At 39.7% G+C, this 25,513-nt stretch overlaps 1 protein-coding gene across 4 annotated transcripts in view; it reads left to right on the top strand.

The window, feature by feature from the left end:
* The window catches only part of NSF (N-ethylmaleimide sensitive factor, vesicle fusing ATPase), a 162,016-nt gene that overhangs the window by 10,858 nt on the left and 125,645 nt on the right, over nucleotides 1–25,513 (top strand). For 2 of the 4 annotated variants that reach the window (XM_005584555.3, XM_065531749.2), the window contains exons 2-4: nucleotides 18,875–18,960; nucleotides 21,237–21,336; nucleotides 25,010–25,049. In XM_005584555.3, coding sequence (XP_005584612.1) covers nucleotides 18,875–18,960; nucleotides 21,237–21,336; nucleotides 25,010–25,049 — 226 coding nt within the window. The remainder of the gene's footprint in view (nucleotides 1–18,874; nucleotides 18,961–21,236; nucleotides 21,337–25,009; nucleotides 25,050–25,513) is intronic. The other 2 variants (XM_074019987.1, XM_065531750.2) reach the window with 1 other exon arrangement.

Below are 25,513 nucleotides of genomic sequence, written 5' to 3'. Positions count from 1 at the left end.
AACCTTCCCTACTAGTGGAAATTCGGATCAATTTCCTGAAGGCTAAAAAAAAAAAAAGTGACCACTGATGTAAAGTCTGAGATTTAAGAAGGATTGAAGAGTAAAGATAATGATAAATTTGTGGATATATTGAAATAAATGTTGGCTTGGCTTTATAAAATGATGTATGTGGAGATTTTAAAAATAGAACTAAATAGGCTGGGTATGGTGGCTCATGCCTGTAATCCCAGCTCTTTGGGAGGCCGAGGCGGGCGGATCACCTGAGGTCATGAGTTTGAGATCAGCCTGACCAACATGGAGAAACGCCGTGTCTACTAAAAATAAAATAAGAAAAAAATTAGCCAGGCATGGTGGCACATGCCTGTGATCCCAGCTACTTGGGAGTCTCAGGCAGGAGAATCGCTTGAACCCGGGAAGCAGAGGTTGCGGTGAGCTGAGATCACGCCTTTGCACTCCAGCCTGGGCAACAAGAGCGAAATTCCATCTCAAAAAAAAGAAAAACTAAATATTTTATAACAATGGCATCTAAATCAAAAGACTGGTTAAAGTGTTTTATGATCTTTATACTGTTGAAGAGAAAGGTAAAGTTATTCAATTAACTTTAGATTTTGATAAGTGTGTGTATTAGTATTTTCAGAGTAACTACTAAAATAATATAAATATTAGGAATAATTTATAGCGGAAAAACAATTTTTAAAAGGCAAGGAAGAAGTGAAAAACATAGAAAAGGTCAGATAAAGAGGAAGCAAAAATAAAATGTAAAAATCAAATCAAATATATGGTGGACTAAATACATCATTCAGACAAAGAATGTCAGATTGGATTATTTAAAAACAAGCAGGCTGGGTGCAGTGGCTCATGCCTGTAAACCCAGCACTTTGAGAGCCTGAGACAGGTGGATCACTTGAGATCAGGAGTTCGAGACCAGCCTGGCCAACATGGTGAAACCCTGCCTCTGCTAAGAATACAAAAATTAACTGGGTGTTGTGGTGCTCACCTGTAATGCCAGCTACTTGGGAAGCTGAGGCAGGAGAATCACTTGAACCCAGGATGCGGAGGTTGCAGTAAGCCAAGATCATGCCACTGTACTCCAGCCTGGGCAACAGAGTGAGATTCCGTCTCAAAAAGTAAATAAATAAAAACAAGCAAAAAAACCTTACTGAAACAACATAAAATCTAGCTATAATTTTCAAGAGAGAGAGAGCTAATACATATGAATGTAGAAAGATAGAAAGCAAAAGGATGGAAAAAGTCTATCAGGCAAATTCTAACCAAAAGGGAGGTAAACTAGCTATATTAGCATGAGACAATATGATCTTTCAAACAAGAGATAGCTAGAGATAGGTCCCTCGACAATGAGAAAAGGTTTATTTATCCATAAAGGTAAAAACAATTCCAAACTTGTGTGAACCTAATAATTGCCTCAATGTACAAAGAACAAAATGACATAATTGTAAGATGAAATAGACAAATCTACCATGGTGAGGAGTTTCAAAACTCTGTCAGTAATTGAAAAATTAAAAAGACAAAATGGTTACAGCTGAAAATTAAATTAAAAATTCAGTTTCTCAGTTGCAATAGCCACTTTTAAAGTGCTTACTAGTGACATGTGACAATGGCTGCTATATGGCCGCTGTATTGGACAGCATAGAAAGTACTTTTGCACTGCATTAATTTAGAAGACTTAATATAATTAACAATGTTAATAATTGAGGAGTATTGAACACCACATCCAAGGTGCTGATATCTTTATAATATCTGATCATAATGTAGGCAAGGTGGAAATTAATGACAAGAAAAGGCAGAAACATTGGAGACAGGTAAAGATTTCTTTTTTTTTTGAGACGGAGTCTCGCTCTGTCGCCCAGGCTGAAGTGCAGTGGCCGGATCTTAGCTCACTGCAAGCTCCGCCTCCCGGGTTTACGCCATTCTCCTGCTTCAGCCTCCCAAGTAGCTGGGACTACAGGCGCCCGTTACCTCGCCCGGCTAGTTTTTTGGTATTTTTTAGTAGAGACGGGGTTTCACCGGGTTAGCCAGGATGGTCTCGATCTCCTGACCTCGTGATCCGCCCGTCTCGGCCTCCCAAAGTGCTGGGATTACAGGCTTGAGCCATCACACCCGGCCAAGATTTCTTAAACAGAATACAAAAAGCGCTAGATACAAAGGAAAAAAATTGATTAATTGGATTTCATCAAAAGACACCGTCTTAGTCTGCTCAGGCTGCCATAACACAATGCTGTAGACTTGGTGGCTTAAACAAGAGAAATGTATTTTCTCACAGTTCCGGAAACTGGAAGTTTGAGACCAGGGTGCCAGTATGACTGTGTTTTGGTGACCACTGTCTTTGTGGCTTGCACACAGGCTTCTTGCCATGTGTCTGTGCGGCAGATAGACAGCAAGATCTCACCATCTCTCTTCCTTTTCTTATAAAGCCACAGTCCTGTCAGATTAGGGCCCTTCGCTTGTGACCTAATTTAACCTCAATTACCTCCTAAAGTCCCTATCTCCAAAATAGTTGGGGTGGGGGAAGCGCCTCAACTAATAAATTTTGGTGGGGGCAGTGGGGAGTGCACATCTCACTCCATAGTAGACGCCACTGAGGAGAAAGAAGAGAATGGGAGAAGGTATTTGAAATACATATATTTGACAGCCGGGCGCAGTGGCTCACGCCTATAATCCCAGCACTTTGGGAGGCTGAGGCAGGCAGATCATGAGGTTAGGAGATCCAGACCATCCTGGCTAACACGGTGAAACCCTGTCTCTACTAAAAATACAAAAAATTAGCCAGGCGTGGGGTCAGGCGCCTGTAGTCCCAGCTACTCAGGAGGTTGAGGCAGGAGAATGGCGTGAACCTGGGAGGCGGAGCTTGCAGTGAGCCGAGATCGCTCCACTGCACTCCAGCCTGGGCGACAGAGCAAGATTCTGTCTCAAAAAAGAAAAAAGAAATACATGTATTTGACTAGGACTTGTACCTGGAATATATAAAGAACTACAAATCAAGAATAAAAAGAATGGACAGAAAGCCAATGGAAAAATGAACAAAGGATTCAAACAGGCATTTCACAAAGAACTTACCTGTAACATATGTTAAATGCTCAACCTCATTAGTCATCAGATAAACACAAGTTAAAACCTCAGGGAAATGTTATTACACACCCACCAGAAAGTTAAATTAAGAACACATTGTCATGACAATTCTGGGTTTGATTTTGTTTTGTTTTGTTTTTTTGAGATGGAGTCTTGCTCTGTTGCCCAGGCTGGAGTGTAGTGGTGCGATCCTGGCTCACTGCAACCTCTGCCTTCTGAGTTCAAGTGATTCTCCTGCCTCAGCCTCCCGAATAGGTAGAATTATGGGCACCTGCCACCACGCCCAGCTAATTTTTGTATTTTAGTAGAGATGGGGTTTTGCCATGTTGGCCAGGCTGGTCTCGAACTCCTGATCTCAAGCGATCCACCTGCGTCGGCCTCCCAAAGTGCTGGGATTACAGGTGTAAGCCTCCGCGCCTGGCCTGTCATGGCAATTCTAAGTGATGATGAGGATGTGCAGCAGCTGGAGCTGATGAAAATGCATGAGCACAACCTCTTTGGAAAACTAAAAGAATTCCCTAAAACTGAGAGTAGGCAGGATGCCGTGACCCAGCACTTACACTCCTGGGGGTGGGAGGAGTAAATATATTTCTATTCATGATTTCTATCTCTGATGACAGAAATTAAGCTAGTGGGTATCTGCGGTTGAGTAGAAGGATAATGACTAGGAGCGGGCAGTATGGGATGCTGGTAATGTCCTCTTCACCTAACTGTTGGTTACCCTGGGTGTGTTCACTTTGTAGAAATTCATTGAGCCAAACACATACAATGTATGCACTTTTCTGTATATATGTTTTTCTTCAATAAAAACTTGATTTAAATAATGTTCTTTTTCTTAAACTGGGTAGCAGGTTTATGGTGTTTTATGTGTTACCTATATTTTATACATATTTTATTCCTCTTCAGTGTTCAAAAAAATATAAAAAGTGGTAACTGCTTTGTTGTTAATTTGAGCATCTCCTGCACCTAGCACAGTGCCTGGGACATTATAAATATTTATCAAATATTTGTTCTATGGAACAGAAGTAGGCTAGTAATTTCTTTTTGCTTTCTAACAGCTGATTTTTGACTCAGTTATTTGTAAATATGATTTCTACTCAGTTATTTCTAAATAATATGTAAATACTGTGTTTATATTTATTAGCAAGCTGAATTTGTTAAATGAGAAACCTCTCAATATTAAGGACACATCATAAATTATTAGCATGCTGTGTTATAGTGACTAAAAGTAGCATCAACAATTTAGGTAAGTATAGTGTGGCCTTATGGATGTAAGTCAATACATCATGCAGCATTGAAGATGTGCAGTTTAGTAGACCTTCTAATAATCTCGGGTGTCTCACTGTTTCTTTTTTCTTTTTCTTTTTTTTTTTTTTTTTGAGATAGGTATCACTTTGTCACCCAGTCTGGAGTGCAGTAGCATGATCAGGGCTCACTGTAGCCTTGACCTCCTGGGCTCGAACCTCTCACCTTAGCCCCCTTAATAACTGGGATTACTGGTTTGTGCCACCAAGCCAGGCTAATTTTCTTTTCTTTTCTTTTTTTTCTTTTCTTTTCTTTCTTTTTTGTAGAGTTTGGGTCTCACTATGTTGCCCAGGCTGGTCTTGAACTCCTGGCCTCAAATGATTCTCCCTCCTTGGCCTCCCAAAGTGTTGAGATTATAGTTTTGAGCCACCGCACCCAGCCTTACTGTTTTTTTCAGTTGTTTCTGAACAACTGGAATCTCAGCTATCTTTTTCCATTAAATCCCGTGTTCATTCCTCCGTACCATGCTGCTGCTTGCCCGTTTTTGCATTTCTCCTTTCTGCTTTCGTGAACATCCTGAGTCGTACTGGGCTGGCATTCGCTTGTTGGGACAGGGGAGAGGCTCTAGGCCTTGGATCCTTGTTCTGATTCCTTCTCCAAAGAGTTTTCCCTTTTTCTTCCCCTTTCAAAACAACATAAGTGCAAAAGCTTTGTCAGGATGTCAGGAATTAAAAAAGCTTCAGAAACATTTTGATTCATTTAACATTACTCTGAAACTTTTTAGAGTAAGAGTACCAAGTTACTGAATAAGACAATCTTGAAATTAAATGATATTTTACAGTTTTGAAAACACCTTCACAGATCTTTTCTTATTAGATTCTCAGAGCAACCTTATGAGTTGGCACTGTCAAAATTCAGTTCAACAAACAAAATCCAACTAACAGAAAAATTCACAGCTAACATCATATTTAATGGTTGAAGACTGAAAGCTTTCCCCCTTAAGATCAAAACAAGACAAAGATGCTCTCGCCACTCCTATTCAACACTCTATTGGCGGTTCTAGGTGGGGCAGTTAGGCAGGAAAAAGAAAAGACATTTATATCAGAAAGAAATAAAACTATATTTACAGATGACATGATCTTATATGTAGAAAAATCCTACAGAATTTACCAAAAACAAAATTGGAACTAATAAATGAATTCAGCAAAGTTGCAAGATACAAGATTATTATCTAATAATCAGTTGCATTCCTATATGCTAGCTATGGATAATCTGAAAATGAAATAGAAAAAAATCTATTTATAATAACATCAGAAAGAATAAAATACTTATGAATAAAGTTAACCAAAGAAGTGTAAGGTTTGTACACTAAAAAACAGAAAACATGTTGAAGGAAAGTAGAGAGCTAAATAAATTGAAAGACGTCCTGTGTTCATGGCTTGGAAGACTTAATATTGTTAAGATGGCAATGCTACCCAGATTTATCTACAAATTTAATGCAATCCCTGTCACAGTTCAACTTCCTTTTTCCCGAAAATAGACAACCTGATCTTATAATTTGTATGGAATTGTAGAGCCATATTTGCCACAACAATCTTGAAAAAAAGAGAACAAAATTGTAGGACTCATACTTCCTGATTTCAAAACTTACTGCAAAACTACAGTAATCCAGATGGCATGTCACTGGCATGAGGAGAGTCATGTAAACCAATGGAATACAATTTAGAGTCCAGAAATAAACCCATACATTTATGGTCAGTTGATTTTGACCAGGGTGCCAAGATCATTAACTGGGGAAAGAATAATCTTTTCAACAAATGTTGCTGGGGCAACTGGATATCTACATGTAAAAAAATGAATTTGGATCCCTGCCTCACATCACATACGAAAATTAACTCAGAATGGATCAAAGACCTAAACCTGTTAAGTTCTTAGAAGGAAACATAGGTGAAAGTCTGTATGACCTTGGATTAAATGGTGATTTTTGAAGATATAAAACAAAAACACAAGCAGTGAAAGAAAAACGTAGATAAACTGGACTTCGTTAAAAACTTTCATGCATCAAAGGACACTGTAGAATGAAGACAACTCACAGAATGGGGGAAAATATTTGCAAATTATATCTCTGATAAGTATACATATTTTATATATATTGTTTATATCCCGAATATACAAAGAACCCTTTCAACTCAACAAAGATAAGACAGTGCAATTTAAAAATGGGCAAAGCATTTGAATAGAATAGACATTTCTCCAGAGAAGATGTACAAATGACTTAGAAGCACATGACAAGATCTTCAACATCATAGTCTGTAGGGAATTACAAATCAAAACCACAGGGAGAGATAACACTTTACATCCTCTAGGATGGTCATACTATTTTTTTTTTTAAGACAGTAACAAGTTTTGGTAAGGAAGTAGAGAAACTAGAGCCTTCATTGCTGATGGAAATGTAAAATGATGCAGTTACTGCACAAAAGTTTTGCAGTTCCTCAAAAAAACTAAACATAGAATGACTCAGCAATTCTACTCCTGGGTATAGACCCAAGAGAATTGAAAACATATGTTCATACATTAACTTGTACACACATTAACAAGTGGCATTATTTATTCATAGTTGCCAAAAAGTGGAAGCAACCCAAATGTCCATCAGCGGATGAAATGATAAATAAAATGTGGCATATCCATACAATGAAATCTTATCCAGCCATAAAAAGGAATGCAGAAGCCAGGTGCAGTAGCTCTCAAGCGTAATCCTATTGCTTTAGGAGGTCACAATGGGAGGATTGCTTAAGGCCAGGAGTTCAAGACCGGCCTGGGCAACATAGACCCAGTCTCTACAAAATAAATAAATAAAAATAATGAAATAACTATCACATGCTACAACATGAACCTTGAAAACATTATGCTAAGTGAAAATCCAGTCACAAAGATGACAAATTGTGTGATTCTGCTTACATGAAATGTCCACAATAAGCAAATTCATAGAGACAAAGTAGATTAGTGGTTGAGAAGGAATGAAAGAAGGGATGAATTGAGACTAACTGCAAGTAGGGACAGAGTTTCTTTTTGGGGTGATGGGACTGTTCTGGAAGTAGATAGTGGTTATGGTTGTACAACATAGTGAATATACTAAAAACCATTCAAAGGCTGAGTGCAGTGGCTCATGCCTGTAATCCCAACACTTTGGGAGACCCAGGTGGGAAGATTGCTTGAGGCCAGGAAGTCAAGACCAGCCTGGGCAACACAGCAAGACCCTGTTTCTAAAAAAAAAAAGAAAAAAATTTAATTACCTGAGTATGGTGGTGTGTGTCTGTAGTCCCAGCTACTTTGGAGGCTGAGGTGGGAAGATCACTTGAGCCTAGGAATTCGAGGTTACAGTGAGCTGTGATTGTGCCACTGGGCTCCAGCCTGAGTGATAGAGCATGACCCTGTCTCTCAAAACAAAACCCTCCAAAAAACAAAAACCACCCAAGTATACGTTTTAAATGATTAATTTTATATTATATGAAATATATCAGCCGGGCGCAGTGGCTCACGCCTGTAATCCCAGCACTTTGGGAGGCCGAGGTGGGCGGATCATGAGGTCAGGAGATTGAGACCATGCTGGCTAACATGGTGAAACCCCGTCTCTACTAAAAAATACAAAAAATTAGCCAGGGCGTGGTGGCACATGCCTGTAGTCTCAGCTACTTGGGAGGTTGATGCAGGAGAATTGCTTGAATCTGGGAGGCGGAGGTTACAGTAAGCCAAGATCGCGCCACTGCACTCCAGCCTGGGCAACAGAGTGAGACTCTGTCTTTAAAAAAAATTATATATATATGTGTGTGTGTGTGTGTGTGTGTGTGTGTGTGTGTGAAAAATGGCAGTGAGAACTCCATTAACATTTATTGTATAATCCCTGAGTGGTGCAGGAGAATCAGAGCTTAGAATCTTGTGAGGAAGGCATGGTACTTAAATAAGTCTAATGTAAGGCAGCTTGTAATAAGTAGTACAAAGACAGCTGAAAAAGCACAAAGGAGATATTCAATCTTACTAGGAACCAGGGAGTTTCATAAACTTGGCTTTGCAAGGTGGGAAAGATTTTCACAGGTGGAAGGGGTTTGAAATAGGGAATTCAGTCAAAAGGAATAGTGTGAGTGAAGGAATGGAGTTTGGAATGTGAGGTACATGGGGTTGGGGTGGGGTGTTGAGGTAGAGGACGCAGAAAAATAAAGATGAATCTTGCATAGGTGACTGGAGTAGCATACTAAGGAGTTTGGGCTTTATTACTTAGGAATCACATTTTTAGTCTCAGGTCATGTCTGCTGGCAGAGGGAAGGCTGAGTTGGAGGAGAACAAAAGTTAGAACCAGGGACACCGGTTATTACCATTGCAGTTTTTTAGGAGAGGTGATATAGCTGAACTAGGTTATGGTTGTGAGACTGGAAGGGAGGCACATCCGAGTGAGTGCAGTAGACTGAGTAGACTCTTGGTTGTTTATGTGTGCATTCCGGGGATAGGCAGTGAAGGGAAGAATGACCCTGAAATCTTGAATTTAATGACTTGAAACGATAATGATGATATTAACAGAAGAGGAACACAGCAAGACAAACAAATGAAAAAGTGAATACTGAGAAGGAGGTACCACTGTATTTGGCATTTAGTCATTGGTGATTTTGAAGACAGCAATTACAGTAAAGTGGCTGCTGGAAAGGATTTCAGAGAATGGTTGAAGAAGATAGCCATAGGATGAGAACATGGAAGGCAAGGAAGGAGACTTGAAAGGTTTGGTAATAAAGAGAAGAAAGAAAAGGTTGCTAGTTTGAAGTGAGTTAAAAGAATTAGAGAGGCCGGGCGCGGTGGCTCAAGCCTGTAATCCCAGCACTTTGGGAGGCCGAGGCGGGTGGATCACGAGGTCAGGAGATCGAGACTATCCTGGCTAACATGGTGAAACCCTGTCTCTACTAAAAATACAAAAAAAAAAAAAACTAGCCGGGCGTGGTGGCTGGCGCCTGTAGTCTCAGCTACTTGGGAGGCTGAGGCGGGAGAATGGCGTGAACCCGGGAGGCGGAGCTTGCAGTGAGCCGAGATCACGCCACTGCACTCCAGCCTGGGAGACACAGCGAGACTCCGTCTCAAAAAAAAAAAAAAAAAAGAATTAGAGAGTAGAATTAAAATAGAATTATGGGATTTTTACTTTTTTAGTGACCCGTGAGAGGCTTACTGGCAGTGTGCCAAGATTCAAGAGAGCAAAGATTGGGCAGGGTGGTAGTGATGGGATAGCCGGGCGTGGTAGCTTACGCCTGTAATTCCAGCATTTTGGGAGGCTGAGGTGGGCGGATCACTTGAGGTCAGGAATTCGAGACCAGCCTGGCCAACATGGTGAAACCTGTCTCTACAAAAAATACAAAAATTAGCCGGGTGTGGTGGCGGTTGCCTGTAATCCCAGCTACTTTGGAGGCTGAGGCAGGTGAATTGTTTGAACCTGGGAGGTGGAGGTTGCAGTGTGCCAAGATCGAGCCACTGCACTAACTCCAGCGTGGGTGACAGAGTGAGACTCCATCTCAAAGAAAAAGACAGGGGAGGGAGCCTTCTGCCTCTTTAAACATTTGAGATGCATGTCCTGAGATGCTTCTGTGAAGTTAAGAATATTACTTTTTTGATACGAATCTGACAAAACTAGACATCAAAATATGCCATATATGGTAATTAAAACAATGTAGTACTAGTACAGAAATCAGATAGTTAATGAAGTAAAACAACCAACCTAGAAATAGAAGCAGATATACCTGAAAACTTCACATACGAGATTTAAAATCAGTGTGGAAAGCTGGAAATCACCCATAGTTTCATTTTACAGTCAGTTGTTTTTCACGTTTTGGTGTGTTTCCATTTAGTTGGTTTGCTATACTTTAAAAAAAAATGATGCTGTAGGCTGAGCATGGTGGCTAACACTTGTAGTCTCAGCACTTTCGGAGGCTGAAGCAGGCGGATCACATGAGGTCAGGAGTTCGGAACCAGCCTGGCTAACCTGATGAAACCCCATCTCTACAAAAATTACAAAAATTAGCCTGGCGTGGTGGCGCTTGCCTGTAGTCTCAGCTACTCTGGAGACTGAGGTGGGAAGATGGCTTGAGCAAGGGAAGCAATGGTTGCAGTGAGCTGAGATGGCGCCCCTGCACTCCAGCCTGGGTGATAGAGCCAGACCTTGCCTCACACACATACACCAAAAAAAACTGTGAAGTAAAATTTCTATATACAATTCTGTGATATGAACCCTACGTCAGTGTGTTACGAGAATTTTGATCCTCATATGATATATATAATCAAGTGCAGGTATGTTGTAGTTTACAGAACCATTACTTTGAAACAGGACCTTTAGGTTGCTCCTAATTCATCACTGTTAAAATAATGCTGTAGGGAACAAATTATACATAAAAGTTTTCTATATTTGAAATGATTTTTGTGAGACAAACTTTATTTATTGTAAAAACAGTTCCAGCAGTTCAGAATTGTGAAGAGTGAAGGTGTTTCCTTCACATCTTCTTGTCTTTCTCCTTGGTGGTAACCACTGTTAACAGTTTAGTGTGTGTCTTTTTAAGTTTAGTTTTTATTTTTTTGTAGAGACAGGGTCCTGCTTTGTTGCCCAGGCTGGGGTGCTGTGGTGTGATCATAGCTCACTGCAACCTCATACTCCTGGGCTCAAGCAATCCTCGCACTTCAGCCTCCCAAGTAGTTGGGACTACCGGCATGTGCCACCATGCCCGGCTAATTTGTATACCTTTTGTAGAGACAGGGTCTCACCATGTTGCCCAGGCTGGTCTGGAACTCCTGGACTCAAGCGATGCCCCTGCCTTGGCCTCCCAAAGTGTTGGGATTACAGGCATGAGCCACTGCACCTGGACTAGTTTCTTTTGAATTTCTGAGTAGTATTCAATTGTATGGCTCTCCTATAATTTCTTCATTCATCTTTTGGTAGACATTTGTGTTGTTTCCATTTTTAGGCTATTATGAGTACAGCTGTTGTGAACATTTGTGTGCGTGTCTTTGTGTGGATGTATTTTCATTTCTTTCAACTAAAAACCTAGGGGTGCACTTGTTGGGTCACATTAACTTTGTAGAAACTGTGTTGCATCTTTGCCAGTATTGAATGTTGTCAGCCTTTTATATTTTTCTTTGCATGCTTTTCCCCCCAAAAGACCCAAATGGGAATTGTTTTTCTTTTCATTAGAAACTTGTAAAGGAATTCTAAAGTTCTAAGGGATGCCAGGCAGGAGGTTCATCTACGTGAACAGTTATTAGTTTGAGATAGAGAATATCAAGGATATCCCTAAAGGCTCTTCAAGAGATAACTATAGGACATGTAAGTTTAACTTATTTCTACCCCATCACTTCTAGTCCCACATGACTTCAGAATTTTAAGAGAAGTTATTGTTATAGGAATATGTAGCACAGAGGGATTCCAGAGGCCTGAAGATTAGTACTGATGGCCTTCCTTGCGCTGTTCTAGGCCAGTACTATCCGATGAAACTTTCTGCAGCGATCTAGCCGCGTGTGGCTCTTGAAACGTAGGGCTAGTGCAACTGAAGAATTGAATTTAACTAAATTAATTTTAATAGTGAAATATGTGTAGTGATTTCTTTGCTGAACAGTGTAGTTCTGAAATGTTATTTTTCAGGAAAGATCCTCTAACAAGAAATAGTTGAGTGAGACATGTTAGCTGAGCTGGCCCTGGGGCAGGTTTGTGTTTTCAGTCCTTCCCTTTCCTGTGACAGAAGTGAAACCAAAGCCTAGAGCACCACAGAGGAAGAACCAGTGGATTCATAAGGGTGACAGTTCAGGTAGAGGAAGCTCTTTTGTTCAGATGCCACACTCTTTATTTTTCTTTCTGTTTATTTTGCCCTATTAAATTATTTGGTAAAGAGTAAAGCCTACTTTAATCCAGTTTTTTAAGTGGACCTTTGGACGAAAGTGTGTGATTTAAATTCCAAAACTGTGCAGTGTTGTCCAGAAGAGCCCTGATTAAATCCCCCCAGTTTCTTTGATGAAGATAAGCGAATAATCTTTCTGCACATGAAAGGCTTTCAAGTAAGTAATGATGTAATTACCTCACTAAAGTTTCCATTAAAGGTTTGTTGAAATTTTCATTCTTTATAGTAGCAATGAGTTTATAAGTTTTGACATTTTAAGTTGTTATAATGAAGACATTTCTATACCCTTCAGACGGCTAAATGTTCTAATAACTCAACATATAAAATGCCTATCAGTTTTATATTTTCATTTCTTTTTTTTTTTTTTTTGAACAGTCTCGCTCTGTCACCCAGGCTGGAGTGCAGTGGCACAATCTCAGCTCACTGCAACCTCCGCCTCCTGGATTCAAGCAGTTCTCCTGCCTTAGCCTCCCGAATAGCTGGGACTACAGGCACACACTGCCATGCCCGGCTAATTTTTTGTATTTTAGTAGACATGGGGTTTCACTGTGTTACCCATGCTGGTCTTGAACTCCTGAGCTCAGACAGTCCTCCCACCTTGGCCTCCCAAAGTGCTTAGATTATAGGCGTGAGCCACCATGCCTGGCCTTTACTTTCATTTCTTCACAGCTGCATGACTATAGTGGTTGGCTTTCATTATTGTTTCCTAGGGGCAAGGTCAGTGTTAGAAAAATTGTGGAAATTTCCGTTGACATTGCTGTGGTGGAGTACACAGCTACTATTTATAGAGACTTATACTTTGTTGAAAAAATGAGATGCCCTGCTTGGCTTACCATAAAAACACAGATGCTTCTGGATTCCAGTAGGGAGGCCTTTTGTTCACAGCATCTGTTTTGGTTGGCCAGCCAGATGACTTCTGTGGATTTTTTCACTCCTTTTGAAGGACACTTGACAAATAAACAAGTTTATAAATGAGTTAGCATTTTATAAATTTATTTTATTACTTTAGCTATATAGTTCTGTGAAATATTTTGAACTATTAGGTCATTTTAGCTCAATTTTCTCACTTCCTAAATAACCTTGAGACGATCAGTCCTTTGTTAATTGTTTATTCTGCAGTTGAGACAGGTTTGTATTGATCTATAAATTTTTGTGTTCAACAAACGTTTAATAAGTACTCACTGTGTACTAGGCCCTGTACTAACACTGGGAACTACAGATGTGAGCAAGATATAGTCTCAGTCTTTGAGAAGTTTAGTGTCTTATATGCAATGCAAACATGTAGACAGATGATAAAAATATAGTTGAGTGCTTCCATTTGAAGTTTATTTCATCAGTTTAATGGGGAGGGGCAGGTGTCTAGGAATGCCTTCCAGAAAAAGTAATGTCTAAGTGGAGAATTGTAGAGTGAGTGGGAGTTGTCCAGGGATGGAGCAGGGGTTAGCAGGGGAAGATTATATAAAAGAAAGAAGCTTGCAGGTGAAAACGACCCTGGGAAAGTGGAAACTGAAAAAGTTCAGTACATTTCTGTCAGGTGGCTGATCAAGCTGTGACTTTGGGCAAAATGCTATCAACATTTGTTGAACACAGAAATGCTGTCTCTTTCACAAAGCAGACTTGTGACCTAGACTTTATTCATCTCGTGCTCAATTAGTGATTTCCAAACATTTATCATGAATTTCATAACTAAAAAATGTTTTGATTATGTACCCTCATGTATTGATTATATGACAATATTTATTTATAGATGATACGTAGTACTCAAAGTTATGTACATAGTAGAACATGTATAAAAAAAAGGATGAGCTAAAGATGACAGGTACAATATTCTCATAGTATTAATTTTACTAAAAATACAGAAAGTAGGCCAGGTGTAGTGGCTCACGCCTGTAATCCCAGCACTTTGGGAGGCTGAGGCAGGCAGATCACTTGAGTTCAGGAGTTTGAGACAAGCCTGACCAATATAGCGAAACCCTGTCTCTACTAAAAAAATACAAAAAATTAGCCTGGATGTGGTGGCACGTGCCGGTAGTCCCAGCTACTTGGGAGGGTGAGGCAGGAGAATTGCTTGAACCCGTGAGGCAGAGGTTACAGTGAGCCAAGATCATGCCACTGCACTCCAGCCTGGGTGACACAGCAAGACTCCATCTAAAAAAAAACAAAAAACAAAGAAACCCAGAAAGTAAAGTGGTACATCATTATTCTTTAAAATCTTTGTTTAATATTATGTGATACAGCTGCTCAGAGGGCTGTTTCTAAAATCAGTTTATTTTGATACTTTAATGGCAGTCAAAGCCTGGAACAAAACGGAGGAATTTGGCTGTACTTTCTAAATCATATTCTTTTTTCTCCAGACTTTTTCACCATTTATAGAAGTGCTTTATTGAAATGTGGCTGGTAAATTTCCATCTATTAGTTTTTCTTGCAGATTAATAAAAATATATTATACTTTTATTGTGCTAATAAATGGGTTCCAAAAGTCACTGTAAGTCTTCATTTGGAAGATATTTTAAAAAGTTGTAGAATATTCTGTTTCTGACTTTATAAAGCATGAAGATATGAGATTTTGGTATCTTTAATTTTTAGATTATATATATTGTTTCAACTGCAGAATCACTTAGCAATGGAAATGTTTCCAAATATCCAATTTTGAAATGCTCTATTAGGAAAGAATTTTTCTCTCTCTCTCTCTCTTTTTTTTTTTTTAGAGACGAAGTCCAGCTCTTATCCCCCAGGCTGGAGTGCAATGACGCCATCTGGGCTCACTGCAACCTCTGCCTCCTGGGTTCAAGCAATTCTCCTGCCTCAGCCTCCTGAGTAGCTGGGATTACAGGTGTGCATCACCATGCCTGGCTAATTTTTGTATTTAAAGTACAGACGGGGTTTCACCATGTTGGCCAGGCTGGTCTCGAACTCCTGACCTTAGGTGATCTGCCCGCCTCAGCCTCCCAAAGTGCTGGGATTACAGGTGTGAGCCACTGCGCCCAGCCGATTTTTTTCTCTTTTTCTTTTTTCTGGAAAAGCTGAAAAGAATTTTGACATGTTGCTAAATATTTTTATTTTGTAGGGGCAGAATGAGTTTTTTTGTTTTTTAATATCTTCTTGGTAGCATACTACTTATAACCTCTTCAGAAATATTTAGCAAGTTTGGAACTCTAATCTTTTTATTTTTAAAAAATTGTGTAACTCATCTACATTTAACAAATCTTTTAAGTACGTTTCTTGTGGTGACTAGTGAATCTGTATGGATTTAAAAACAAAAAAAAGATTATGAGGCCAAGGCAGGTGGATCACTTGAGGCCAGGAGTTTGAGACCAACCTGGCCAACATGGTGAAACCCCATCTCTACTAAAAATACAAAAATTAGACGTGGTGGTGTACAACTGTAGTCCCAGCTACTCTGAGCTGAGATTGCGCCACTGCACTCCATTCTGGGTGATAGAGCAAGACTCTGTCTCAAAAAAAAAAAAAATCGGTGTCTACTTCCTATCTCCCAGAGTAGAGTAGAGGAAGATTTCTATATTGATACAATTAACCTCAGTGACATCTGAGGTACCTTGTTTTAACTTAATTACAGCAATAGTTTACCTGTGAATGAAGCCGTTAAAGGCTTTTGTATCAGATGCTATCACTGTAACTTTATTCTGAGAATAATAATAATAATTATTACTATTTTTTGAAATGGAGTCTCACTCTGTCGCCCAGGCTGGAGTGCAGTGGCACGATCTCGGCTCACTGCAAGCTCCGCCTCCTGGGTTCACACCATTCTCCTGCTTCAGCTTCCCGAGTAGCTGGGACTGCAGGCGCCCGCCACCACACCTGGCTAATTTTTTTGTATTTTTAGTGGAGACTAGGTTTCACCGTGTTAGCCAGGATGGTCTCAATCTCCTGACCTCGTGATCCACCCGCCTCAGCCTCCCAAAGTGCTGGGATTACAGGCGTGAGCCACCCCGCCCGGCCAGAATTCTTTTTTAAAATTCCAGTCAAAGCAGTCATTTCATCAGTGGTTACAGTTTTCCTGTAAAATACCTTGTTTCATTTACAGTTAAGAATACCTCCCTTTTAATACATTGTTCCTTGGTATCTTACAAAATTGTATTTCTTGTATATTTCATAATTACCCAACAAATACAAGATGAAAGAATCATCTATATTTTTATCCAATTGTATAGCAAACCCCACACACTGTATTTTGTCCTGATATCTTCAAGTCTTTAGGGTTTTCTAAGAGCTTTTGACTATACTTACCAATAAAAGAATACATTTAGTTTGTCACCATTTTTATTTCTGTGTATAATTTCATCTATGGTCCATGGCTTTTCTTAGGGAAACAGCAGTTTCGACACTAACTTTCATACAGTTTTGTGAAGTGTCACATTAAATAGCCTGTGATTTTAGACATAGGTGGAAAAATTATAGACGTTTAACTCTTGCTGTGAACACTTAAAAGCCTGGTGGATTACGAGGACTTTGTTCGTGCCGTCAGATTATATCTTAAGGTAGAGTGGACACGTAGAGTGAGGTTCATCTTTAATAAAAATGGGCTGGGCGCGGTGGCTCATGCCTATCATCTCAGCACTTTTGGGAGACCGAGGCAGGTGGTTAACCAGGTCAGGAGATTGAGACCATCCTGGCTAACATGGTGAAACCCCATCTCTACTAAAAATACAAAAAAATTAGCCGGGTGTGGTGGCGGGCGCCTGTAGTCCCACCTACTCTGGCGGCTGAGGCAGGAGAATGGCGTGAACCCAGAAGGCGGAGCTTGCAGTGAGCCGAGATCGCACCACTGCACTCCAGCCTGGGTGACCGAGTGAGATTCCATCTCAAAAAAATTAAAATACATACATACATACATACATACATACATACATACATACATACATGGTATGGCTGGATGCGGTGGCTCACGCCTGTAATCCTAGCACTTTGGGAGGCTGAGGCTGGCGGATTGCCTGAGCTCTGGAGTTTGAGACCAGCCTGGGCAACGCGATGAAACCCCCATCTCTACTGAAAATACAAAAATTACTTGGGCGTGGTAGAGCACGCCTGTAACCCAGCTACTTGGGATGCTGAGGCACGAGAATCACTGGAACCTGGGAGGCAGAGGTTGTGGTGAGCTGAGATCCGCCACTGCACTCCAGTCTGGGCAGCAGAGAGAGACTGTGTCAAAAAACAAAACAAAACAAAAATAAATAAGAAATGGTATAAAGTCAATATAAATACAAGTGCTAATATTTTATTTTTACACCCCAAAGGATTATTGTATAATACAAACACCCTTCAAGCACACATATCCCACTTTAGAGACTACTGCCCTAAACAACAGGGATAATGATATTGAAACTGGCCTTTTAGTTAAAATAAAACAAAGCCAAAAATAATTCACTTTCCTCTATAAACTTATATCTGGGAGACAAATTTAAGAATAATCAGCTTGGCCGGGCACGGTGGCTTACGCCTGTGATCCCAGCACTTTGGGAATCCAAGGTGGGTGGATCGTGAGGTCAGGAGATCAAGACCACCCTGACTCTACTGAAAATACAAAAAATTAGCCAGGCATGGTGGCAGGCACCTGTAGTCCCAGCTACTCAGGAGGCTGAGGCAGGAGAATGGCGTGAACCCGGGAGGTGGAACTTGCAGTGAGCCGAGATTGTGCCACTGCACTCCAGCCTGGGTGACAGAGCAAGACTCCATCTCAAAAAAAAAAAAAAAAAAAAAAAAAAAAAAAAAATCAGCTTTGGCTTGAGGTTTGGAGAATGAACACTTCTATGACTACCTGTCATAGCTCACTAGGAAACCCTAGTGAACCATGGAAGGGTTATTGGTTAAATATATTGTATAAAGGAACATTTTGCTAGTTGCTGTTGACCAAAAAGGCTGTTTTTAAAAAAATATATAGTCTGTAATTATTTTTGTTGAAAGATATTTGGAAGATGGTTTTTCTCAATCTATAGGAGATACAGTTTGTAGCCACCTGGGATCTCTTATAAAAAGATACTTTTTCATAGTATACTTTTTATAATATACATAAAATTTCATAATATACTTTTGATAATATATATAAAATTTGATACATAAGTTTATCAAATTTATTGAATTTACTTTAGTGCATTTTTATTAGTCAAGATTCTTTGGAAGACATGGAAAACTAATTCAAAAAAGCTTGAGCAAAAAAAAGTGTGTTGGCTCGTAACTAATATTCAGGACTGGTCTCCAGAACTTGGTTGCCAGGTCTGTGTTTCCAGGTTGTCTGTTAGCTTGTCTGTGTCTCTGTGATAGTTTTACCGTTTTACAGTGGAAAGTCTTTCTCCGTGGGGTGCTCTGACTTGCAGAAGAATGCCTTTGGTCTAGTGCCAGCATATATAAAATCCTGTGGGTGGGATAGAGTAGACGTAGTTGCATGTGTGCTGACTGGCAGTCTCACAAAACCACATGGAATGGGGAAGGAACAGTTTCCCAAAGGAAGGGTTTGCTCTTACTTCAGAGGAAGGGATGCTGGGAGTCAAAAACGATAGATGTTTGTTATAGCAATGAGAGTGATAAAGAAGAGAGGACAGAAAGGCATAAAGTATTCTTTAAGGGAATAGAACATGACTTAATTTGATTTTCCTAATCATTGATTCTTACAGAGCATGCAAGCAGCAAGATGTCCTACAGATGAATTATCTTTAACCAATTGTGCAGTTGTGAATGAAAAGGATTTCCAGTCTGGCCAGTGAGTATCTGACTTTGTTTTCTTTTAACCTGCTAAGTGGCATTTCGGAAACTTCCAGAGAGTCATTTTTAGGAAACGTTGGAAAATATTTTTTTTTAATTTTTCTTGCTGAGTTGGAAAATGGAGAAGGTGATGAAAAATTGTGTATTTGAATCATTACTGTGTCAAACTTTGATAAATACTGTATAATGTTTTTAAAATCACATACAGTTTTTTATGTATAAAACTTTAGTTTTCATCGGTTGTCTTAGGAGAGCTAAACATACTGGTTGTATGAATCATATATAGCAGAGTTGTTAGATGTTTGATTTTGGCCAACTCAGATTGTTTGAGTTTTCCTTGCTCTACCAATTACAAACTGGGTGACCATTTCTGTACCTCTATGTCCTGATCTGTATAATGGAGATGATCTCTTCTTCAAGGTAGCTATGAAGAGTAAGTTACATAAATAAAGCGCTTAGGACAGTGCCCAACATGTTAACAAGCCCTTAGTAAATATTAGCTGTTATGGTTATTATTACCATGGTAATCCAAGAGACATGAACATTGGAAGATGGGCTGGGTGTGGTGGCTCATGCCTGTAATCCTAGTACTTTGGGAGGCCAAGGTGGGCTGATTGCCTAAGCTCAGGAATTTGGGACCAACCTGGCCAACATGGTGAAACCCCATGTCTACTAAAAATAAAAATTAGCCAGGCATGGTGGTGTGCGCCTGTAGTCCCAGTTTCTTAGCAGGCTGAGGCATGAGAATCACTTGAACCCAGGAGGCAGAGACTGTAGTGAGCTGAGATGGCACCACTGCACTCCAGCCTGGGTGACACAGTGAAACTCTGTATCAAAAAAAAAGGAAAGACAAAATTGGAAGATGCAAAGCAAATGTAGAATCCTTAAAGGCATTTTGCATTGTAATTTATTTTAACTGATTTATATCACCCCACTGCCAGGACTTCTAAAGACCCTGCTGCAAGTTCAGTGCCATCCATATGCTTCTGAGATTGGTATACATAAGAAGATGAAGGGGCTGTAGGGAAATAAGAGGCAAGGTGGTAGGGTTTTAACTGAGCATTTTTCTTAAAATGTTGTCTGTGAAATACATGAGTTTCACAGAGTTAGAAATGCTAATCATCTTTGGTTTCCAGCTTCAGAGTAAGAGGCTGTACTATATGGTGATATTAACATTGTTACCAGTGCTAAACATTCTGTGATGCTAAATTGAGCACAGGACTTTCAACAGATAAACTGAAGTGTAGATAATCAGTGTGAGAATTTGTAGAATTCTTTTACATATGTTAAATGTTCACTGTGCTCATGGTGGGGTTACTCAAAATGTAGTTGATACAAGGAACGTGTGTTCTAGTGGCAAGAAAATATGTATAGAAACATTAGCCATTGATGTGAAAAATTACAGCATTCTAAGAAGATAATTTTTAAAAAGATAGTGAGCTAGGCATGTTGGGGCATGCCTGTAGTCCCAACTACTTTAGAGACTGAGGCAGGAGAATCCCTTGAGCCCAGGAGTTTGAGGCCCGCCTGGGCAACATAGCAAGACCGCATCTATTAAAAAAAAAAAAAAAAGATACTGCTGGTGTATAACAGGATTTGAAGCTTCTGTCTTACACATAGTACTTTCTAGTTACCTGGTATAGGAGATTATCATGAGAGGACTATTTTTTTTTTTTTAAACAGGTAATTTCTGAACAGGGAATTAGCACAAAATTTTTTAAAACAGTAAATATTGATGTCTACATGAAAGCTGATGTATTTGGGAATTTTTTAAATCTTTTTTTTTATTTTGTAGGTTGTTTTAGCCTGTTGACAGAGTCTGCAAATAAATTTAATAAGTAGTCTAAAAACTAACCTTTTTTGATTGCTATATCCTAGCTCTTTTATCTTTGGCTCTCCTTATTTTATTAGGATGTGAAGTAATTCTCAGGAGAGGAAATTCATCTAGTTTTTACTTGATATCAAGGACTCTAAATCACTGGCTTCAGTTTTATGTAAACTGGAAATGTAATGAAGTTGGTATTTTGGATGGTATTTTGGCTGGATTCTACTTGATGAGTGTTTGACCCAAGGTGCTCCTTATATCTGGAACACATTTGGGATTGCTGATAGTTTTGGAAACTAAATTTGTGGTTCTGTTTCTTCAAGACACAGATAATGTAGTTTCCACCTGATACTCATTAAATATCAGTTTGAAAAGAAATACATTTTGAAATTATGTTCTTCATTTCCTTCAAAGTGGAGTACTAACAACGTTTCTGTCCTGTCCTTTAGGCATGTGATTGTGAGGACCTCTCCCAATCACAGGTACACATTTACACTGAAGACACATCCATCAGTGGTTCCAGGGAGCATTGCATTTAGTTTACCTCAGGTAATTCAGATGTTAATTTATTCTCTTCTGTTTTTGAAAGTTATAGAATATAAATAGTCCGTTCATTTTAAGCAAGCATCATCCTATTACTGTATTGATTCATACTGAAGAAAAACATCTAAGTATTATATAAGGAATTTAAAGATACAGTCTTTTCTTTTTTTTTAAGACAGGGTCTCGTTCTGTCACCCAGGCTGGAGTGGCATGATCACTGCTCCTCATCTCAAGCAATTCTCATACCTCAGTCTCCCAAGTAGCTGAGACTACAGGCTTGTACCACTGTGCCTGACTAATTTTAAAATTGTTTGTAGAGATGGGTCTTAACTGTGTTCCCCAAGCTAGTCTTTAACTCTTAGGCTCAAGTTATCCTCCCACCTTGTGCTGGGATTATAGGGTGTGAATCATCATGCCCAACCTAAAGACAGATTCTTAACTGCCAATTTTTGCTGTGGCTGCGTTCTTTTGCCTTGATTTTTTTCCCTAATTTTTAAAGATTTTGCAGTAGAATCAGTCAGCTATCACATAAAGGGTCAAGTTATTTTAATGTTAACCCCCAGGGTAACATAAAAGATAAAAAACATTTTATTTGTAAAATTGACATCTAAGAATAGTGATTTTATAATGTGATGGCGTTATACTAAAGAATTTGAAAAGAGTCTCAAATTACAACATAAGTTGCTAGGCTCCCATAACAACTGGATGGGTTGTGATTACAGTTACAACTGTTGGTGGATTCTCTGGAATCCAGAGAATTAGATTGCTTAGCGCTGCCCCAGGCACATCATACAGAATATAAAGCACCACAAATACTAGTCTGTATCTTCTTCTCCCTTATCATTTTACTCAGGCTGCTGACTGACCCCAGTCCTAAGTAATGTAAATGCAATCCCTACCTCCTCCTAGTATGCTAATGAGCATTGGTAGACTTCCCTGAAGGTTTAGAGAAAGAGATCAAACACTCATTTAAGAACTATTAGGCTGGTTGCAATGACTCATGCTGGTAATCCCAGCACTTTGGGAGGCCAAAGCTGGTGGATCACTTGAGTCCAGCAGTTCAAGACCATGTGGGCAACATGGCGAAACCCCGTCTCTACTAAAAGTACAAAAATTATCTGGGCGTGGTGGTGCCTGCCTGTAGTCCTAATTTCTTGTGGGGCTGAGGCAGGAGGATCACTTGAGCCTGGGAAATCGAGGCTGCAGTGAGGTGAGATACTGCCACTGCACTCTAGCCTAGGTGACAAAGTGAGACCCTGTTTAAAAAAGAAAACAAACAAACAAACAAACAAAATAATTATTAGATGGGCCAGGTGCCTCACACTTATAATCCTAGTGCTTTGGGAGGTGGAGGAGGATCGCTTGAGACCAAGAATTCCAGACCAGTATAGCGAGACCCTTGTCCCCCACACTGTCTCTACAAAAAAAAATATTTTAATTAGCTGGGCATGGTGTCACATGCCTGTAGTCCAGGCTACTTGGGAAGCTGAGGTTAGGAGGATCACTTGAGCCCAGGAAGTCGAGGCTGTAGTGAGCTATGATTGTGCCACCATGCCCCAGCCTGGGCTACAGAGTGAGATTCTGTCTCTTTAAAAAGAGGAAAAAAAGGAACTATTGAAGATCTCTTGAAGCCCTCAAAAATTACAGGAAATTTTCACTTACTATTCCACCTGTCTGTCTGATACCTCTTCATTATCCAGACCACTTTCACATTTATTTCTAAAGATTAAAAATTTGGGATATTCCAGGGTTCGTCAGCTTTTACAGTGTTCCATTTGGGATTCTGATTGTTAGAAATAGCTTGAGACGTGGCCATTTCTCCTTGTCTCTGTTTTATTTAAATAAAAAAAAAAAATTTCCCCCAACATTTACTATAGGCCAGGTTCTATTCTCAGTACTTTGGCATGTGTTAGCTTTTTTAATTCTCCAAACAACCTTATAAAATAGCTACTGTTGTTATCCCTAAGGACTGCTGTATCAGTCCATTTTCATACTGCTATGAAGAAATACCGGAGACTGGGTAATTTATAAAGATAAACAAGATTTCATGGACTCATTGTTCCACATGGCTGTGGAGGCCTCACAATCATGGTGGAAGGCGAAGGAGGAGCAAAGTCATGTCTTACATGGTGGCAGACAAGAGAGCGTGTGCAGGGGAACTGCCCTTTATAAAACCGTCAGATCTCGTGAGAGTTATTCACTGTCATGCAGACAGCATGGGAAAACCCACGCCCATGATTCAGTTACCTCCCACTGGGTCTCTCCCATGACACATGGGGATTATGGGAACTAAAGATGAAATTTAGGTGGGGACACAGCCAAACCATATCAGCTGTCTTTGGGATTGAAGTACAGAACCTAAATGTGGCTTCCTTTTGACTTAAAGTCTAAGCTTAACGAGCATGGTGCTAAATTTCAGGTTGGCTGGAAGTGGGGTGGGGTTTTACAGAAGAGGTCTTCTGGGGGAGGTGAAGGGCAGAGAGGAGGGAAACAGGATGTGGTAAGAAAGCTGCAAGGGAGAGCACTTGTTGCACGTATTCACAGTGCAGCATCTTCTAAATTACCCACTACAGAGTCTGCAGTGTTCGGATGAGCAGGCGAACTGTTGATTTTCAACCAAAAATTGTTTTTCTCATTGTTCTTTGGAGTGTTATCAGTAATTACTAATTTTGAATCTATACCAAGCAAGCCCCAAATTCCTGCCTAAACACAATCTGGCCTGCCTTCATACTTCTTGCCATTATAAACAGTAGGGATTTGGGAAAGCCTAAAATCTAGCTGTAAATGTCTAAAAATCTTCTGGCTAGTATACAAAGAGTAGCTATGACTATCTAATGATTTCAGTCCCTGATTGGGTTTCAAAATAGATTTTCTGACCAGTTTTAATTGAGTCTTCATGAATCAAATGTCTTCCTTTTTGAGATACTGTAACAAACAGTAAAACTAACTGCAGCAGTACATTTAAAACACTGAAGTGTGATCTGATACAGTGAAGACCTTCTGTAGCATCATATTGTGCAAAGGAGCATCCTTCTCAGTGGTGCCAGCTTTACTGCAAAAGGCAAGCTTTGCATGTTTTGGAACAGATGTTCAGATATAAACTATAGCACATGCATTACTTTCCTGGGGTAAGTAACAGAGAACCATTGCTGGTGGCTTAAAACAACAGAGATTTATTCTCACCATTCTGGAGGCTGGAAGTCTGAAATCAAGCTGTCAGTAGAGCTATTCCCTCTCTGAAGGCTCTAGGGAAGAATCTGTTCTGTACTTAGCTTCTGGTGTTGCCGGCAATCCTTTGGTATTCCTTGGCCTGTAGCTGCATCATTTCAGTTTCTGCCTCTGCTATCACATGATGGTGTTCTGTCTATGTGTCTTTGTCTCTTTCTTCTTAGAAGGACACCAGTCATATTGGCTTAGGGTTCACCCTAATTCATTATGGCCTCATGTTAACTTGATTACATTTGCAGAGATCGTATTTTTAAATAAAGTCACATCCACAGGTGTTAGGGGCTAAGACTTCAACATACTTTGGAGGGGGAGAGCACAGTTCAACCATAATAGCATACCATGTTTTGATCTTTGAATGTGTTCTGAAAATTCATTAAAATTGCTCTTTTTTTCTTGTCTACTTTTGATTGCTTTGGTTTTAAGTATCTTTTTTTTCTCTTTTACTTTACAGAGAAAATGGGCTGGGCTTTCTATTGGGCAAGAAATAGAAGGTAGGTATATTTTTTAGCCACCTGATAAAGATTTTTTATATTATTTTCTCACAGATATTGAGAGCTGTACAATTTTTTATTACTAGTGATCAGACCTTAAACATTCATTGTATCAGAATACTGGTTAGATGTATGAGAATGGAAGTAAATAGTTATGGTACCTCTCTTCCTATATCTTTTATGAAGTGTGTGATAAGGTCATCATAGTTCAAGGCAAGGAAAGCAATTTATGACTTCCAGTTTGGGGGGTGGCGGGGTGGAAAGACTAAGCTGCTAATAGATAATAAGCCAAAGAGCTAATAAGCAAAAACTGGCATTGTGTCTTAGGCAATGTGGCAAAGTTAAGAAATGGAGTATGAGTCGTCTTTAGTCAGATGATTTTATGTCAACTTCATGGATACAGTAGGGGAAGGAAAGAAAACGCAAGTGTAAATTAAACCAGCTTTTCTTCTGCTTGTCTTTAA

This window comes from Macaca fascicularis, chromosome 16, assembly GCF_037993035.2.
Source record: "Macaca fascicularis isolate 582-1 chromosome 16, T2T-MFA8v1.1".
In the NCBI taxonomy this organism is placed as follows: domain Eukaryota; kingdom Metazoa; phylum Chordata; class Mammalia; order Primates; family Cercopithecidae; genus Macaca; species Macaca fascicularis.
This window is presented reverse-complemented; position numbering and strand designations above follow the sequence as displayed.